The sequence below is a fragment of the Momordica charantia genome (genome assembly GCF_013281855.1).
Source record: "Momordica charantia cultivar OHB3-1 chromosome 8 unlocalized genomic scaffold, Mcharantia_2.0 BLBB01000008.1, whole genome shotgun sequence".
Taxonomy (NCBI): Eukaryota; Viridiplantae; Streptophyta; class Magnoliopsida; order Cucurbitales; family Cucurbitaceae; genus Momordica; species Momordica charantia.
The window spans coordinates 28,608,749-28,626,881 of record NW_028275166.1 but is presented as its reverse complement, the minus strand read 5'-3'; the positions used below and the strand labels follow the sequence as shown (position 1 = coordinate 28,626,881).

Below are 18,133 nucleotides of genomic sequence, written 5' to 3'. Positions count from 1 at the left end.
TTTTTTTTGTCAAGCTTGTGATTTTTTTAGCGTTCGACTGTCGTAATTTTTATATATGGGTTTTTCTTCCAGAGAATGTGTTTCTATGTTGTTTGTTTTTTCTTATAAAAAGAGTTTAGTAAAAGAACAACTTACTGAAAACTCGTTCTTCCAAACAGAAATAGATTTGACAAAAAACCTACCGAGTCGTGAGGCAGAAATAGAAAGCAAATCCGAACAGAGCTTTCATGGAAGAAATGGGAGACGAATGAGAATCAATCGAGGGTTTAGATAAATTGAAAGGGGGAAGAAATTGGGGAGAAAAAAAAAAAGCAAAAATCTAGGAATCAAACATGTCTTATTAACCAAACAAAATGCATTTTTTTTTCTGTAACAAAGTCGATATATCAAATCTTCTAAAGTGAAACTTCGAGTTAAAAGAACACTAAGTAATAATAATAATAATACATTGTAAATACTACAAAATTTCAACGCACACACCATATACAATATATATGGTAGAAATTGTCAGTATTCAATCAAAGCACAGTAATTTAAAATCTTCCCTCTCCCTATTGATTTAAAAAAATTTCGGACAAGAGCCAAAAGCAAAAAGAAAAATGTATAATACTCAAAGTCAAAAACGAGCCTTACGTTTCCGAGCAGTGTATTTAGAGTCGGGAGGCACAGCATTCCCTTTTCTTCTCATCTGTTCCTTTTTCTTCAGTACCCACTCTCTTCCTTTCCCTCTCTTTGTAATTTTCTGCCTTTTTCTCGGTGCTGCCATACGAACCTACAACCGAATCGAAGAAAATCGGACTCAAAACTTATGACAGTTTTTCAGAACAAAAAACAGTACAACATAGGAATAACATTACTTGTTTCATGGCTTCTCAGCAACATTGCCTAAACTACCTATACATATTTTATCCTTATATGAAAAGGGAATAAATTAGACAGCATGGGAACATACGGTTTGATTTTCATCATCTTCACCAATATCATCATCAGAACAGCTCTCAGAATCTTCATCCTTTCCCCTTGGAACACTCGAACTAATGGATGGCGGACCACACGTAAGCACCAGGTATTCTTTTCTACTCCTCGCGCTATGTACCAATATCATGCTTGAGTTAGAGATCCATCCAAATTCCCATAATAAGATGACTCAATAATCAACTCGATCAAACAAATGAAAAATCTGACATCCTTCTAGAATGAATGACAATACGATTTCACTTTGTTTGTTGCTATGCTTTTCATTTCGTCTAGCAACTTCTTTCCTTTGAGAACAAAATTAGCATATGCATACCCTTCCACTAATATAATGGCATACAAACTGGTAAGCAAATCAGAGGGAAAAAACTCAAGATGAACAAATGCAATGTAAAAAAGTTTGAACTATGGTTTTACAACACGTTTATTCTTTATAAAAATCAAACACATACCTATGTGGGTAATCAACTACCACACCACCAGCAAATCCTGCACGCATAGCAAAACCTAGGATCAACTCGCGTTGGTGCACGTTTTCAGGATAAACTTGCAATACTGCTCTTGCACCCCTTGCCAAGCAATTGTATAGCGACTCAAAGAAGGCCCTATAATGATTTGAGCAAAAAATTTGACACAATGAGAAATCTAAAGAATAAGATCATCTGAATATGTTTTTGATTTGTGAATAAAAATCATCTGTCAGCAGCATACAGATTATTCTTAAAGATGGAGAGAAGTTTGTAAGACATACTTTAATCTTTGTCGCGGATTATGGCAGGATTTGTCAGCATTGCACAACCACTGTAAAATTGTAACAAATAAAATAAAGAGAACAGAATATCAACACGTTAAGGTAAATGAAGGGAAAACTATGCAGAAGCCTTTGGTTTCTCCTTATCTATACAAGTATATTAATTAATGAAATATGTTTTGAAGCGAGATATTTAACAAAGAAACTAATTGTTTATATAACTGTTTCGGAGAAGCACTTCTTAAGAGGAACTTTTAAGGTTAAAAATAAACTGAGACGTGCTCTTCAAATAATCAACTTATTTTTTAACAAACACCTAGTTAATCCTAATTATCTAAGAACTACTCTTAAAATTTCCAAAAACCAATAAATTGGTCATGTAAACTTGAAAGTAGGAATCAGAAAGGACGAGGCAAGAAGGAACCAAAAAGGATGAGACAAGATCCTGCTAATAATACAGATTTAAACATTTGGGGTAAAGTTGAAACAAAAATCCACAATAACCATACGAAAATAAATGACCTCATAAGCACGAACCAAGAAGAAAAGCAAACCTGAACTGCAGAGATGCTAATAGCCCCATCAATAACTCCAGGACGAATTCCTAAGCCCTGCACCATAATGCAAGAACAAATGATTGAGGAACTTTATTTATTTATTTTTCCTTATTTTTTTAATGAAAGCAAGGCTTTCAAAGGAGCATACAAAAAGACAGCCCAACAAAAAGCGTCAAACTAAAACAAAAAGGGGCTCCAATATAACAAATGATACCTAATGAAAATAGTTAAAAATAAACTATTGCATCTTTTTCTATTTTTTCTTTTATATTAAGATAAATCACTTGTATTTAATGACATTTCTTACATAAATACATGAGTAGTTGATTGTGTTGCAACAAACAATCTTTACTGAATTTAATGATAGAAAACGTTAATATTGCAAAAATAAATATGGAACAATGAATCCACTAATAAAAGATCAGCTGGAGATTTTTGGGGTGTTCTTGGCTTGTAATAGGAAGTGTAAGGCGATGGTGGAGGAGGTTTCGCTCTGCCCCCATTTCAGGATACAGGGGCCTTGTTGTGGCAGACTTTTTTTTTTTTCTCCTCCTTTTGGGGTATTTGGATCAAGAGGAATAGGAATATTTCGGGAAGGAGATATCTTGGGAGGAAGTTTGGAATCTAGTTAGGTTTAACCCTTCTTTGTGGGTATCGATTTCTAAGACTTTTGTAATTACTAGTTGAGTGTCATTCTTTTGGATTGGAATCCCTCCTTGTAGGTGGGTCCCCATTTGGTAGGCTTGTTTTTGTTTGCCCTTTGCCCTTGTATATTATTTCATGTTTCTAATGAAATCTCGATTTCTTATCCAAAAAAAAAGAATCACTCTTCTTCAACAATGTTCACCCAACTATGCCTTATGCAGCATAAAAGTTTATATTTTAAATGCACAACTCCATTCGACATGCAACCAATCATGCAAAGACAACACATCAAAATACAATAAGGAAGAGCTATATTAAAGATAATGGAACCACTAACAGTAAACTAGATTGCTCGCAATCTCACAAATGAAGTACCTGACCCATGTCACCAAGTAAAAGGTCACCATCAGTCTCCCGCTCCAATGCAACATCTGAATTTTTTTAAAACAGCATTCTTAAGAAGGAAAACTGAATAAAGTTCCGGGAAATAAGTAAAATATTTAAACATCCTTTACTTTTTATTCAAATTTATTTTAATCATTCACGTACTTAGCATTGATTGTGAGATATCCAAACCAATCCATTGGTGTCCATGCTCAGACAATGTTTCTCCACTCAGACCCGATCCACACCCTGAAAATCACAGAACATACTCATTCAGAATAATATTTTCAAAGGCATACACGAACTTCAAACTACTAAAAAAATATTGAAGCGTGATATCTGAAAGCTAATTAGCATAATACATCATTTTGGAAATTGTCCAATTCTATTTTATCAAGTACGGGAACGAATTATAGTCTATTGCCACGTCATACTGACGTGGATGTGTCCTTCACGTTGACTTCCATAAAAGAACTAAAAAGATTCATGTAAAGAAGGAAATAGAAATAGAAGATTTATGCTCAAATTAATCGATTAGGATACATGGAAAAGCAAAATATTAATTATCCAATGCTTGAAAGTGAAATAGTATGTCACTTTCACTATTCAGTCTATTCATGTCCATCCCTTTTCTACGATCTAAAATTTCAGAAGCCCATGAGAGATATAAACTTCAACCCATATTTGCATTTTTAACGCTTGGAGACTAATCTTGCATGTAGAGAAAGAAAATTACCAATATCAAGGAGCAGTCTGGGAACTCCATCATCAGGCAAAGCAAGAAGCTCCAGTGCTCTATCTGTGAGCTTTGCCTTCGTACACACCAAAAAACAAATAAACAAACTCAAAAAGCATTGAGAAAGCACTCCTATACCTCCCAAAAACCCACCACCCTACTTTTAGAAACCAGAGACAAAATCAGTAGCCTCAATTAAATTTACCAGTTACAAATCCTATCCTTTTTTTTTTTTTAATTTTTATAATTGGGAGTTGAAGCTTTGCTCCCGTACACCCAGAACACCCGTGCCCCCCAAGGCCTAAACCCAAGAGACATCAAGTGTTTTTTGTATCAAGCTCACCTGAAGGTTCGAGCTTGAGACCTCTAAGCCAGTATGACCAAGAGATCAAAAGCCCTTGCCAAAGGGGCCCCCCTCGTTACAAGTCCTATTCAATAACTAAAATGTTCTTTTTTGAGCTACATACATGTTACTACAACTTTCTAGAACAAAATTGATGCTGTAAAAGACATTAATTAGAGATGGTGGCAAGCATGCCTGAATTTCAATGATACGGGAGGATGAAGTATATTTTCGAGCCTCAGCATCGTTGTAGAATATCTCGGGAGGAGCTTGCAGTTCTGGTCTTGACGTCATATTCAAGCACGGAAGAAAATCTATGCAATAGAAAAAGGGAGTTCCAAAGGTATCAAAACTCTAAAACCTACATTCAACAAGTAAGATCATCGATTGAGCTGATTCCATTCAATATTCCCCACACTTATTTGCCCAAAATAATATTATACAGCCTCATTTATGGAATACTAATTCTATTTGACAATTAGTTTGTCAGTGGTCCTAAACCACCTTGTATGTTCAAAATATTTTTTGCTTTAAAAACCCCACGATAAATATACAGAGTAAGATTTTGAAGTGTCAAAAGTGAGAACCATCAATATGTCTAATAATAATGGAGTGTTCGTGGGCTTAGCGAAGTTGGTTATGCTCAAAATTAACAATTTAACACACAAAAGAAAATGTAGGCAAACAAATAAATGAACCATCAAAATTTCTGTATATAAATACAAGTTCAGTGAATGCCATGAGAAGTGAATGAAACTTCCATAAGAGCAGAGTAGCTGCCTATTGACGAAAATCATTCATAAACAACAGAATGAGACCAAAAAGTTTGCTAGAACTCAAACTCATCTACGTAGATATAAATACACACCAGAAAACTAATTTGCTTATGTGGAGAAAACCCAGTAAACAATTATAGTTTGATGTCTCCAGCCATAGGATCGAGATTTCCGATAGATAGAAGGTAAAAAGAGACAAAAATCAGAAGAAAAAAACTTGCTGTTACCGAATTTGCTCTCTACGACGGCTACGGTAGCAGACCAACTCCGAACAGAGTTCCTGCAGTGACGGCGGCAAGCGAATGGCAGCGGCGCGAGAGAGACTCGAGACTAGAGAGAGGACGCTAAAACTACAAATTTAGGACTCTCAATTACCGAGAGTGAACATGGGTTCGGTGATTCGGTTTAGTCTGACCATCCGAACCGATCGGACTACCGGTTTTGCAACGATTTAGGAAGAGGAAGAATTTTTACTTACCAGTGCGAGCGGCGCGGCGGGAAGAGGAGGGGTCTGTAAGCGGCCGAGGAGGCGAATAGAAAAATACTATGAACAAACCTAATGTTTGGTAATTTAAATTTTAAATTTATAAAAATAAGAAACAAGACTGTGGTATTTATTTTTTTTTAAACAAAAACTTCATTAACACACATAAATGTCCTTCTCGGCCAGAAGACTGAACCAACTAGGGATATTAAATTCTCAACTTTTCACTCTCCCGAATCTCGTATCTTCTACGAGCAAGCGAATCTACACATCGATTTACTTTCCTATCCACTTTTTCAAAAGAGATTACTCCCACCATATTCTTGCAACATTTTGATTTCGTTAACAATTCAACAAATCTCAAAAGGATCAATCTATTCTCCTTGCAATAGCTTCCTCACGTTTGTCGAATCTGTTTCTACCCATATCGTAGGGGTCAGTTGTGGGAGAGATTCGAACTTAACTTTAAAAATAGATTGTAGTTTGATTAATTTCTAAGAGTATATATTCCAGTTGACATGATGATTTTGAAAATACTATAATCACTTAAATCGTTTCAATATTAAAATAATGTTTCATACGTGATTTTGAATGTTCTCAAAATGTTTTCAAAATCACTTTAGTGGTTCTCGATCAATTACTGAGGCGATTATCTATGCCATTTTTAAAATAATAATAATAATAAATTAAAGTTTAAAATACGATGGTTTTAAATTTCAAATTTATCTCAACTACTTATTTTCAAATATATATTTTGAATTTTCTCCTTTCTACTTATTTTTTGTCGTTCTAAATTTAAAATAATAGAGAAAATATTAATTGAAGGGAAAAGTAGGGATAAAGTTTTTTCTATGCAGCATAGATATAGATTAATATAATCTGACATGGATAAGCTGCAGAAAATTATCTCGTTTCTTAATGAACAAGAATCTTTCTACTTCTTTCTCAAAAAAAAAAAAAAAAAAAAAACGAAAGAAAAGAATCTTTCTACGTCTGCCGTGGCTCAAACAAACCTAAAATTTAAGTTTTAGGGCATTCTGATTGATTTTAGCCTAATTACCCTGTGAATTGAAGTTGGTTACTATAGAAACGAAAGGCACCGAAGCAAATATTGAAAAAAAAAACAAGCAGCTTTCTGGTGGAATCATGAAGATCGTACGTAAACAGCTTGAATCCAATGGACCTGGGAGCGTCAAGGTATTATCCAAACTTGTTGAAATTGAGTGAAAATTCCATTATTATCGCCACCCTTTGAAAGTTTAATCTCCTTGTTTTATATTCTGTAAATAAATTTATTTGAATGAAAACATATATTTCGCGATTCTTCTCGTCGGAAAATTTTTATGTGGAAGCCAATTGAGCAACATATTTTTGTGGCTATCTTGTTGGCAGATGGTGCCAGTTGATTCAGATGATCTGTGGCATGCGTTCAATTTGATAGCTCCGGGAGACACTGTTATGGCTGTTACTGTTAGGTATCTCCTTTGGCAATGCTCGAGTTCTTTTTATTTCTAATTTAATCTTTCTTGTTTTAGTACAATTTTTAATCTGGGTTTGTCTGTATGACACAATTTTGGAAAAAAAGTATAATTTTTAACGCCAGCAGTTAGTTAAATGACTATATTTTCAACTTTGAACTTTGAATTTTTTAGCCCTAAACTTGCCTAAGTGATGAAATTAGTACTTCCTCAAAACTAAATTTAAAAATTTATCGCCTGTAAGTAATAAATTACACAAATTTCTTTAAAAAACACTAAAAATCAAACTACGAAAGTGGCCAGGACGAATCATGAAAATATAGGAACTTAGCCACAAAAGTAAAGCCAAAAAAATGCCCAAATATAGCTAAACACGACTAGAAGAACCAATACAAAAATTGTCTTATCCAAAATAGTGCTTATAGCTAGCCACAAATCTTAAAAATAAAAAGAATGAAAATTAAACTAATTGAGGATACTAATTTAACTGCTTATTCAAGTTTAGGGTCCAATTTGATTAAGTTGAAAGTTAAAGCCTTAAATGTTAAAATTGATTTGTTGAACTTAGTATGAGCTAAGTACAGGGTTAAGAATGAATTCTGCCACTAGTTTTCTAGCATTCTTATTTGTACATTGTTTTGGCATGCATATGATTGATGACAGGAAAGTCATCAGAGAGATGGCTTCTGGAGGAAGAGATGCAGAACGAGTGAAACTCAAGCTAGAAATAAAAGTTGAGGAGGTATGAATTTCTAACAACTAAGCATTGGCATGGTAAAAGGAATGTAAAATCCGGTGATCCTGTGAGAGCCGTTTGAAGTATTCCGTGAGTCCAATTGTTTAAGTGCATTATTCTTTTGTTCAAGGTATTATTTATTGTTAAAACGTAAAAGGTAGTGCTCGGGCTAGTTAAGCACCTCCCAGGATATATAGAGCTCCCGCTGGCTATTCTATAAATGTAGGTTTTTCTTATATGAGATAAAGAATTCATTTGTATGTAAAAAGTAAATTATAAAAGAAGAAGATGAGAAATACTCCTAGAAGAGACACATTAGAACTCGAGACAAATTAGAAGTAGCAACTCCATTTGTTTTCAACTAAAACTTCTAATTAGAAGTAGGAAATTCGCCCAAACTTTGGATACCAAGATACTACTAATGGATTTATAAACCAACCAAGACCATCTTTTATCCATTATATCCTTATAGAACTTTGTTAAAACATCAGATTGTAATCCGACAACCCGTTACTCAGAAATATGAAATAGTAATAATAATATAAATAATATTTTTTTTTATAATTTATTATTATTATTATTATTTTTTAGTTTGGCATTATGCATTCATACTCTTACATATGCCCCTTCAGCATTCATTTTGTGTACAATCCATATATTGGTATTTGTTTGAAGATGCTCTCCCATATAATTTTTGTTCACACGGAACATCTTTTAGGTGGCAGATTATGACAAAGTTGGATCTGTTTTGCGGATACGTGGAAGAAATGTTCTGGAAAATGAATATGTGAAGGTAGCTACAGTATGATATTAGTCAATTTTTGCTGTTATCAATATAAGTGATTCGTTTACTAAAAGATTAGCCATCTAGTATCATTATTTGTTCGTTGGGTATTCAGAGATGATTGAGCTTATTAAAATTACTAACGTTTCATTTCAGATAGGGGCTTACCATACTTTAGAACTTGAGCTGAACCGGCCATTTGTTTTGAGAAAGGTAAAAATTTCCTTTGTCCTTTGAACATCGTGTGACATATAACTTCTCAATCTCTGCACATTTCCCAAATTGGCGTTTTTCTGCATGCAACGCATCCCCTCCATAAAAAGAAGACCCTTTAATACGCAGTACATTTTTGAAAGGTGCTCTCAAAATAGCTATTGGTTTATAAAAGATAGTATCTAGTATTAGAACTTGTTGCACTAAGTTGGTTAACAATAATATCTTATATTTTTTTTTTTATAACTGGGAGTTTGAGCTTTGCTCCCCAACAATAATATCTTATATAGCTTTCTTTTTGGGTTTTTTGGGGGCTGTTTATTTACTCCTAAAGAGAGTTTTAATTGAGCTTTCTAGATAACTTTCCACAACATAAGTGAAAAGTTTTGTTGCAGTTTTTTGTCTTCCTTGAGAAAAGAGTTCGTATTCTTTTTCCATCTACAACAGCTTGATGTTTGGAATCAGAGGCCAGTACTATATTCTTTACCACATATGTTGACTTGTTATTAATTTATTTTTCCAAATATTTGCATGAACTATGAAATTAAAGTTTATAAACATCACGTGGCTTTTTGGTGTGTTCTTCCTAAAGAATTTGAGAATTATTCATCCTCTGCAACCAGTTCTTATTGAGCCATTGAGGGGTTTGGTCTAACAAATTTTAGGACTATTCTTTGACATAGTCTATTGTAATACTTCTATAAGGAGTTGAATGTCTGCTATGTTGTGACTTTTCAAATATCAACGCAAGTTATTTTATTGTAGAAAAAAAGTTTCTTAATACTGACAGGTTGCTTTGTTTGCACATTTTCTAGGATGTTTGGGACTCTTTTGCTCTAGATGTACTCCATCAAGCTTCTGGTATGTTTCTAGATAAATTACTATTGCTTTTGTCATGTTCTAATTCTTTAAACAATTGATCAAATGAAAATAAACAATAACTGTTAAAAGGAAACAAGCTTTGAGAAGGAGCGAAAAGAAACAAAAAAAGAAAATACAAATCTAAGAAAAAAATTCAAATCTGCTGAAAACTGAGGCTGCAAAAAAGAACAAATAAAATAACAGAGGCCCTCAAAAAATGCAAATTCAAGAGCCATTAAATATAACCCTCCCATTGAGCTCTTTGCATGATAAATTTCTTCCTGCTCCAAAAAAAACTTCAATCTCCTGCTAAAAGATCCAAGAAACTAGATTCAACTATTTACTCAACTTTCAACCCTCTTCAAAGGAAATCTCAAGATCAAAATGAGAAAGATCTTCAATAATATTTTTGAAGTCATTAGTAGCTTCCTTGATTGAAGAATTACAATTCGGTAAAGGAAGAACTAGCCCAAAATCACTTAGATTGATAGAGACATCATCAATATTCCTTTCCAATTCAGAATCATCACACTAAATTCTGAGAATCCTTCATCTTCTTCTAAAGCTACTTTGACAGCTTCATCATCATTTTTTGAGTGAATAATGCCATGAGAATGAAACCCCTTTACATAATCATGAAAAGGACCATCAGAAACTGACTTATTTTCAAACAAAGTTGAATCATGGTTGACGGAGGAAGGTGAATTCATTTAGCCGATCTTTGAGATTTCTTTTGCTCTCTCAAAACTTCTATAAGATACTAATTATCCTCGAGGTCTAATTTCAAGAAGAATAATCCATACATCTCTGAAAACTTTAAAAAGATTGTCATTATTATCCCAATTGTGAGTTTTGCAAATACCATTGTATTTAGCAGCTTCCCTTGGATGATAAATTTTCATAGGAGTATTGAAGGAAGGAATGGTTTCCTCCCCAATATCGTTGAACAAGGATCTTGTATTCTTTGCTTTTGTCATGTATAATTGGAAGTGGGGAGAACTAAAAATATATATATATGTATATATATAGTTTTTTTTAACAAGAAACAAAAAAAAATGATCAAGGATACAAACCCCCAAAAGGGAGTGAAAAGGATTAAAGAGCCAAATAAAGAACCATCTCCAAACATTACAAGAGCATAAAACATTTAAGAACAAATTTTCAATTTGAAATAGTTGGGGCTTTTGGACATCAAATTTTCAATTTTTCTTTAGAATTATTAGACGGTGATCAGCTAGCAAAGATAGGCATTGCCTTTATTAGAATTTTGATTGCTATCTATTTAGCATATTTCAAGGTGGCTGATGAATGGTAGTTGACTTCTATACCCTCAGATCCTGCCGCTAGTGCTGATTTGGCTGTGGTTTTGATGCAAGAAGGATTGGCACATGTTCTCCTTGTTGGAAAAAGGTACCTGTGTTGTTATTGGGATAACGTTCTGGTTTTCCACATAAAATATATGTGAGCAGTCATTTTGATATATCGATGGGCATGGAGTTTATATTAACCAATTTACCCTCAGCTTTTCTGGAAACATGTATAGAGATTTATTTGAAGATTTGCATGGTCTTGTTGTCTATTTTTAATATGGAATCTTTGTTATTAATGAAAATCCTGGTCTGTTGTCAATTATTATTTTGTCTGTAGATAATAAATGTTTCGTTGACAGGAATGTAATATACAAAAACCTCCCAGGATTTTGGGAGAAAAAATCCAATTGAAGGCTATGAAGGTGGGGGAATAATTACAAAACTTCTTGGAGCAAGAACTCCAAAGGGAGGCTTAAAAACAATAAAATTGAAATCCTTAAAAACATCCAGAAAACTTCTTCGGATTTCTTAAAAAATCATTTAATTATAGGCCCTTGTCTTTCTTTCAGAAGTAAATTCCTCTCTAACAATAAAACACAAGAATACAATAATTTTCTTTACCAACAATCGCTTTGTTCAACTACTATTTACTTGGGGAGTATGGTTAGGAAGAAATATAATTTCCCAAGGAGAGGGTCCTTTGGTGTGAGTCATTTGGAGTAATATTTTTCTTTTTTTCTTCTTAGGGGCTGTCTAATTTCTCTAATTACTATATGATCTGAGCCCATTGGAAAGAGTTATCATAACTCCTCTGGCTTTTGTTGGCTTTTACCTCTTTCATCTAAGAAGTACGAACACAAACATGCGATCGACAAGATGACACATTATTTTTTGAAAACAAAGACACATACATGATAAGGATGCATTTGTTTAAATATCTCAAATATATTTTTTGAATGTTTTTATACTTACCTGGATGGGGTTAATGGGTGATTAGAAAGGCCCATGGGATAGGCTGGTTACTTCCACCGCACATGCCCGTTTAAGATCTGTCCAAACATCATTATTTATGTTAGTGGGGGCCTGCATTCAAAAAATTATATCTAAATGTTTTTACATGTATAAATGATTTTGATGCTAAAAATTTATTTTAAGTTATATATTTGGAAGGAAATATGAAAGAAGTGATTCCAGAAGTTGAAATTTGATACTCTTCCACAGTTTAACTATTTCTTTTCCTGCATTTCTTTTTATGTTCCCCGGCTCATTTTTCCTTTGCATCCAATAAAAAGAGCAATTTATTTTTTCAACGTTCACTTTCTGTGAAGAGTCTTTACCTAAATATTGCAATGCTATGCATGTGATTTTGTTTTTTTTATCAAGTCTAAATATTATTATGGTGATTTGTGTGTAACAGTATGACAATTACTCGAGCCAGAATAGAAACTTCAATTCCTCGCAAGCATGGGCCTGCTATTGCTGGTTATGAGTCGGTATGATTCTGCCAGCTGGAGTAACTTTTCACTTCTCGCAAGATCAACTGTAAAAGACAATGATGTTCTAGTTGTTAGTTGGTTAGAAACTGATACCACCAACTTTTATTTTTCTTCCACAGGCCTTGAATAAATTCTTTGAGAATGTTTTGCAGGTAACCCTTATCAAAATTCATATATTTTGCAGGCCTTGAATAAATATTGTGATGTCTTGAATACATTCTCACGTAAATAAACAAAAGTATGCATGGTCTTTAAAGTTCTAACTGGTTTTTGTGCTTTATGTAGGCTTTCTTGAAGTATGTTGATTTTAATGTCGTACGCTGTGCAGTGATAGCTAGTCCTGGATTTACAAAGGTCTGCGGTAAATCCAAAACAATCTCTCTAAAATATTTATAAATAGAACTTCAAAACATGCTTTTGGTAGTGAATCTTGTTAGACGATGACATACACTAATCATTATCTTTTTTTTTTCTCTTTTTTATTTTTCTTTTTCTTTTTTTCTTACGGTTCGAATTTCATTGTAGTTTATTTTCATTTTATTTTGGTTTTGTATCTGTGCATCAGGACCAGTTCCATCGGCACTTATTATTGGAAGCTGAAAGAAGACAACTAAGACCTATTATTGAGAACAAATCACGTGTAGTTCTTGTACATACAAGCTCAGGATACAAGTTTGATCTTATTTCTTTCTCTGATGCTGAATTAAATTATTTAAGTGAAATTTAAGACATGCAATATCTCAAAGTAGTTACTCGTAATCTCTTCTTGATAGGCATAGTTTACGAGAAGTCTTGGATGCTTCAAACGTCATGAATTTGATAAAAGACACTAAAGCAGCTCAAGAGGTTCTTTAACATTTATATTTTATTCGTGTATGCTATTTATTGCAAGCTTTATGCATTCAACCTTGCAGTAGTGCGCGTTAGCATCCTCTTCAAGTTAATTTTTCGTTTTATTCTTTACCCCCGTTTCTTCTATCTAGGTGCGAGCGCTAAAGGTTTTCTTCAGCATGCTCTCAAATGTGAGTTTCCAGTTCTAGGTTTTTTACATTGAAGTTACTTTTGTTAAACATATCACATATTGATAATGATTTTGGACCTTTTTGTTCATGTATTAACATATCATGGTTGTCTGAAAATTTATTACTTTAATTAAGATAAGCTTATGAGATTGCATGTATGGGGCATCGGTCACGTGATGCCTATTATGAAAAGGAGAAGTTTGAACAAATTATGAATGATGGATAGTTTTTAAGTGGATATTATCATATGTAACGAACTTAATTCGGGCTGAAATTAAATTAATTTAGAGTTGGAAGAAGGAAAATACTTGGTCCTTAAGGAGCAATCTTGTCATTACCATGGTTAAATATTTGTCAACTAAGAGAGAAATCCAAAAGCAGAAACTTTTTATAAAAATTAATGAGTTGTCAAATTTTCAAGGGAGGTGAGGACAAGATTTGGTCCTCACCGTTAAGGAGCCAAGGATTTTTCTAAATGTGAACCTAGACTAGAGGTATGAACACAAAAAAATGTCTAAATGTCATCCTCAATGGTGTTTTCATATTATTTTTTGACAAGTGGTTGGTCTACTGGTCCTGCATCCTACTGTGTAGCACACACGAATGGAATGGAAACTAAGAGAAGCTGAGGGTATTCTGTTAGAAGTATTTAAATTTACCAAGGATATTGAGGATGAATGAGGCATTGGCATACCATTCTGAGTTATTTTAAGAGTACTTCGCTCTGAAAATGCGTAAAAATCCCATAGATGTCGGTATTTTGAGGACAAGTAAGGCCAGTTTCTCTGGACAGTTGTTTTCTGCTCGGTAAGCGTTCATGAAATAACAGTGCATTTTGAGCATTGATATGTATCTTTGAGTGAGGCAGGAGACGTTTCATGCTGTAGTTGATCTAAAATTGTTTATGTGGTTCTGCTTGGCCTAAATGATGCCCTCAGAAAATTAGGTTGCCTATTTTCTTAATTTGTTTGCACATGCCGGTTCTCATACTGCTTCTATCTCATCTCTGTTATGTTGACTCCTTGTTGCCATTGTTCAGGACTCAGACCGTGCTTGTTATGGACCGAAGCATGTCGAGGTTGCCCATGAACGAATGGCTATCCAAACGCTTCTCATTACCGACGATCTCTTCAGGTGGTGTTTCCCTTGTAACGATTTTCCTTTATAACTATCTATCGCATGGTTTTTTTTTTAATCTCGAATAACATGACATTCTGCAGGAATAACGATATAACGGTGCGACAAAGGTACGTCAATTTAGTTGATTCAGTTAGGGATTCGGGAGGTGCCGTCCATATATTTTCGTCTATGCACGTCTCCGGAGAACGTAAGTACGCGTTTGTGTAGCTTTTATTCTTTTGGTAGACTGCTAGTAGTTCTCAACAGACCTAAAATCACGTTTAGGAGAATGGATTCTGAATGAGGAGAAATTAGAAGGGATAGAAGGATAGTTATAAATCACATTCTGGTGGTGATCATAACTCTATGATTGCAGAAACACCCCTGAAGATTACAAAATATAGAAATCATACCCTTGTTGATTACATCGTATAGTGTCTTATTTCCTTTCTTCTTTCCCATATGTTGCTATGTACAGAACTAGCTCAGATAACTGGCATTGCAGCAATTCTACGTTTTCCGCTACCAGAGCTCGAAGACATCGAGATGTAATTATTGTTGTGTGGATGAATTTTTATAAAGTTGTTTTTTCCCTAAAAGAAATTAAGTTTTCGGCCATTGGTCTGCATGTAATAAGACGTTGCTGTCTCTGTATTGTTCTAATTTGTAGATTGAATAAACATTCTAGCCTATATATGTATACACAAAGTGTATGTCTTATTGCCAAGCAACTCTCACATATTAAGTCATATTTTCTGGAATGGTCCTCTTTATTTTCAAATTTGTCTTGAAAATATAACCGTCTTAGTTTTTATGTCATGTAATCTATTTTTCAGAAATGTTTTTCGAAGTAATTATGGGTGTGTTTGGTTGATCCGAAAACAATGGATTCGATGAAAAAAAGTTGTATTCTATGGTTTAAATATTTTTTTATATGTGTTTGGTAGTAGATCTGGAAGTTGAATATCAATTTAAAAAAATTATTTTTAGTAATATTTTTGTAAATTAATGATAATTGTTATCAATTAATTATACATGCATGACGTTTGATTTGCAAGGTCAATCAGCTATAAAAAAAGTAAGCATTTTGTCGATGCCTAATTTGTTTTGGGTATGCAAATATTGTGAAATTATTTCTGAGGTATTTTACGATTATTATAAAAGAACCAATGTGTACCTCCATTATTAAGGAAGACAAGTTTAATGTCAATAGTGCAAAGAAATGAGATGCAAATGACTCTTTATATATTAGATTTAAAAGTCTAATGTATGTTCAAATTTGCGCCTATATGCTTTTGTAATGATAATATTGGTTGATACATTAGCGGATTTGGCATACATCATGGTGGAATAGTGAACATGGCATAAAATATTCTAAGAACTAAAAAGTGACATGCTCACTTATTAGAAGTTAGACAATGTAGAGGTCATTGGATTTTTCTAATTCAGATCGAAGTCACAACTACTTTACATCGGTATTTATATAATGATAGATGTGCAAAAATTAAGCATACCCAATTATTGGTAGTAAGTTAAGGGATGAATATCAATCTTATAAGGACTACAACATGAGCTTAGTTTAGCGTAATTGGCACTGGTCTCTAATCAAAAGGTCAAGAATTTGAATTTCCTCACCCCCACTTGTTGTAGTCAAGAAAAAAAAATCCAACTATGCAATTTTGATGCTCGAAAATTATTTCTAATCCTCGAACTATAGCACTTGGATATAGGTTATAATAAGGAAACCCAACATGAAGAGCATCATTCAAACACAATTTACCTAGTTTTGCAAGCCAAAAATGAATGTCGACACGTTTGAATTCTCTACTTGATCAAGTATGAATCTACTTGCATCATTTGTGCATTTCCACTAATTCTTAACCCTTTCAAGATTAAAAATTAATTTGTAATCTATCTTAGAATAAACACGAAATACCCCCAAGTGAACTACACGATGAATGTGTTCATATTTCTTTTAGTCTTTCCATTTATGTGGTGAAGTAGGTTGCCAAATGGAAAAAAATTCTAGTACCGTAGAAATATCATATGTCCTTTGTTCACATATAATTTTGCTTTCATAAATACTTTTTTCATGTGAATCCCACGTCATTTTTAATACGATGCTGACGTGATAAGTAATGAATGAAATGAGTATCCATACATCATAGAAATTTTTCCTCTGGGATGATTTGGACCATTAAATGAGTTGGATGTTGACTCATAATTCATTTTTCACATTGGCAAGCTATTTATAAAGGAAGAGTGCCCTCGTCTTTTGTCTTTTCTGCCAATTCACCTTTGCTATATAGCACTCCTGAGATAATTAGTAAGATGCTAACATAAGCTTAGCTCATTGGTTAAGATACCTTTCTCTTTCCCTAGAGATTGGAAGTTTGGTCTTCCATTTCTTCCATTTCCTCATTTGTTGTACATGCACGTATCCGAAATTATCATATAATTTGAAATTTATATTAAACCAAAAGTGCCGTTACCATCATCGGTTTGTATAGTAGTCGGGTTGTTATACGACCTCTACTCTCCCTAGCTCGATCTGCAGTGCATTGGCAGCAACCCCAAGCTCATCTTCACTCCACGCCTCGGATCGACGATCAAAAGTGTTAGCTTCGTCATCTGAACCAGTGGTTTGTCAATAACCCTTGATCAAGGGTTGATTCTAATCCACGCTATTTTGAGTATTAGTTGTGCAATATTGTTCCTAAAGTACATATAATTGAGTTAAAGCAGTGAACATACACAGTGTATATCTTCCTTCTTCATTCGTTTTAGCATGATGTTCTGTCCAATTTTATTCTAAACAGTTTACGTGTTATTCCGTTTTTATTTCCTTTGTAGATCTTTAGCCAATTACAGAGAGATTCTGTCAAACCAATATGAAAGAATCTGGCTGAGAGTTACATTTCTAGTACCAGCTAATTCATTCGGGCGAGACATCTTGCGATGTCCTGATAAAGATGAAATTCTTGCTGAGTGCTTACTCCCTTGAAATTCTTGCTGAGTGCATACTCCCTTCAAGTTCGAAAGAGAAAGGGTGAAACTATGGTTATGCAGAAGTGTTGTAATTAGTAGCATTCAATTTATAACATCTGTAAACATCTTTTATTACTTAATTCTGATGGCTTCTTTTTATTCTTCACCTCTCGGTGTTCGTCTTCTTCCAAGCACGAAGCTAAATTAATTTCTAATCCTTCTATGAAATGCCTGGGTGGTTTTCTCAAATAAAGACAAGTGTCTGTAAGAGCAAAATGAGGAAGAACACGATCTAGAAAAGATGTTATTCCGTCGAACCCACTACTCTGAAACCAAAATTCGACAGCACTACAGTGCTAAATAGTTAGTTGTCGAATACTTCTCAAAATTAACACAACACCCGAATTCAGACGTGCAAAACAGATTGGAATTAGGTTAGAATAAAATTTGAAAACCAGATAAGAAACTAAAAGAG

At 33.8% G+C, this 18,133-nt stretch overlaps 2 protein-coding genes across 5 annotated transcripts; one reads left to right on the top strand and one right to left on the bottom strand.

Annotated features, from left to right (window-relative positions):
* Nucleotides 1-413: 413 nt before the first annotated feature.
* LOC111014103 (18S rRNA (guanine-N(7))-methyltransferase RID2) lies at nucleotides 414-5,787 on the bottom strand. 4 transcript variants are annotated; one of them, XM_088127226.1, is made up of 11 exons: nucleotides 5,646-5,787; nucleotides 5,395-5,517; nucleotides 4,587-4,752; nucleotides 4,049-4,124; nucleotides 3,478-3,561; nucleotides 3,304-3,359; nucleotides 2,281-2,337; nucleotides 1,727-1,776; nucleotides 1,428-1,580; nucleotides 953-1,088; nucleotides 414-772 (listed from the first exon to the last, which is right to left on the bottom strand). In XM_088127226.1, exons 3-11 carry the CDS (start codon nucleotides 4,683-4,685, stop codon nucleotides 617-619), a joined length of 867 nt encoding a protein of 288 aa, XP_087983352.1. In that variant the 5' UTR covers nucleotides 4,686-4,752; nucleotides 5,395-5,517; nucleotides 5,646-5,787; the 3' UTR covers nucleotides 414-616. The 4 variants fall into 4 exon arrangements, with proteins under 4 accessions (XP_087983352.1, XP_022144412.1, XP_022144414.1 ...); XM_022288720.2 differs by having other exon boundaries at nucleotides 4,587-4,705; XM_022288722.2 differs by lacking the exon at nucleotides 5,395-5,517 and having other exon boundaries at nucleotides 4,587-4,705; nucleotides 5,646-5,773.
* A 786-nt stretch (nucleotides 5,788-6,573) lies between these two features.
* On the top strand, nucleotides 6,574-15,397 carry PEL1 (Eukaryotic release factor 1 (eRF1) family protein). Its single transcript, XM_088127876.1, has 16 exons — nucleotides 6,574-6,848; nucleotides 7,044-7,126; nucleotides 7,793-7,871; nucleotides 8,584-8,658; nucleotides 8,806-8,862; nucleotides 9,678-9,723; nucleotides 11,058-11,133; nucleotides 12,451-12,526; nucleotides 12,649-12,681; nucleotides 12,815-12,883; nucleotides 13,095-13,201; nucleotides 13,303-13,375; nucleotides 13,513-13,551; nucleotides 14,591-14,685; nucleotides 14,772-14,878; nucleotides 15,149-15,397. Exons 1-16 carry the CDS (start codon nucleotides 6,798-6,800, stop codon nucleotides 15,220-15,222), a joined length of 1,140 nt encoding a protein of 379 aa, XP_087984002.1. The 5' UTR covers nucleotides 6,574-6,797; the 3' UTR covers nucleotides 15,223-15,397.
* Nucleotides 15,398-18,133: the final 2,736 nt, after the last annotated feature.

What these genes read in the sequence shown, in the direction of transcription:
- LOC111014103 (XM_088127226.1), bottom strand. Translation starts at nt 4,685, where the DNA reads ATGACGTCAAGACCAGAACTGCAAGCTCCTCCCGAGATATTCTACAAC. An exon ending in CCCGTATCATTGAAATTCAG is followed by an intron (nt 4,125 to 4,586) that starts GCATGCTTGCCA and finishes GTGTGTACGAAG; the next exon opens with GCAAAGCTCACAGATAGAGC. An exon ending in AAGATGATGAAAATCAAACC is followed by an intron (nt 773 to 952) that starts GTATGTTCCCAT and finishes ATTCGGTTGTAG; the next exon opens with GTTCGTATGGCAGCACCGAG.
- PEL1 (XM_088127876.1), top strand. Translation starts at nt 6,798, where the DNA reads ATGAAGATCGTACGTAAACAGCTTGAATCCAATGGACCTGGGAGCGTC. An exon ending in ACACTAAAGCAGCTCAAGAG is followed by an intron (nt 13,376 to 13,512) that starts GTTCTTTAACAT and finishes TCTTCTATCTAG; the next exon opens with GTGCGAGCGCTAAAGGTTTT. An exon ending in TATGCACGTCTCCGGAGAAC is followed by an intron (nt 14,879 to 15,148) that starts GTAAGTACGCGT and finishes TGCTATGTACAG; the next exon opens with AACTAGCTCAGATAACTGGC.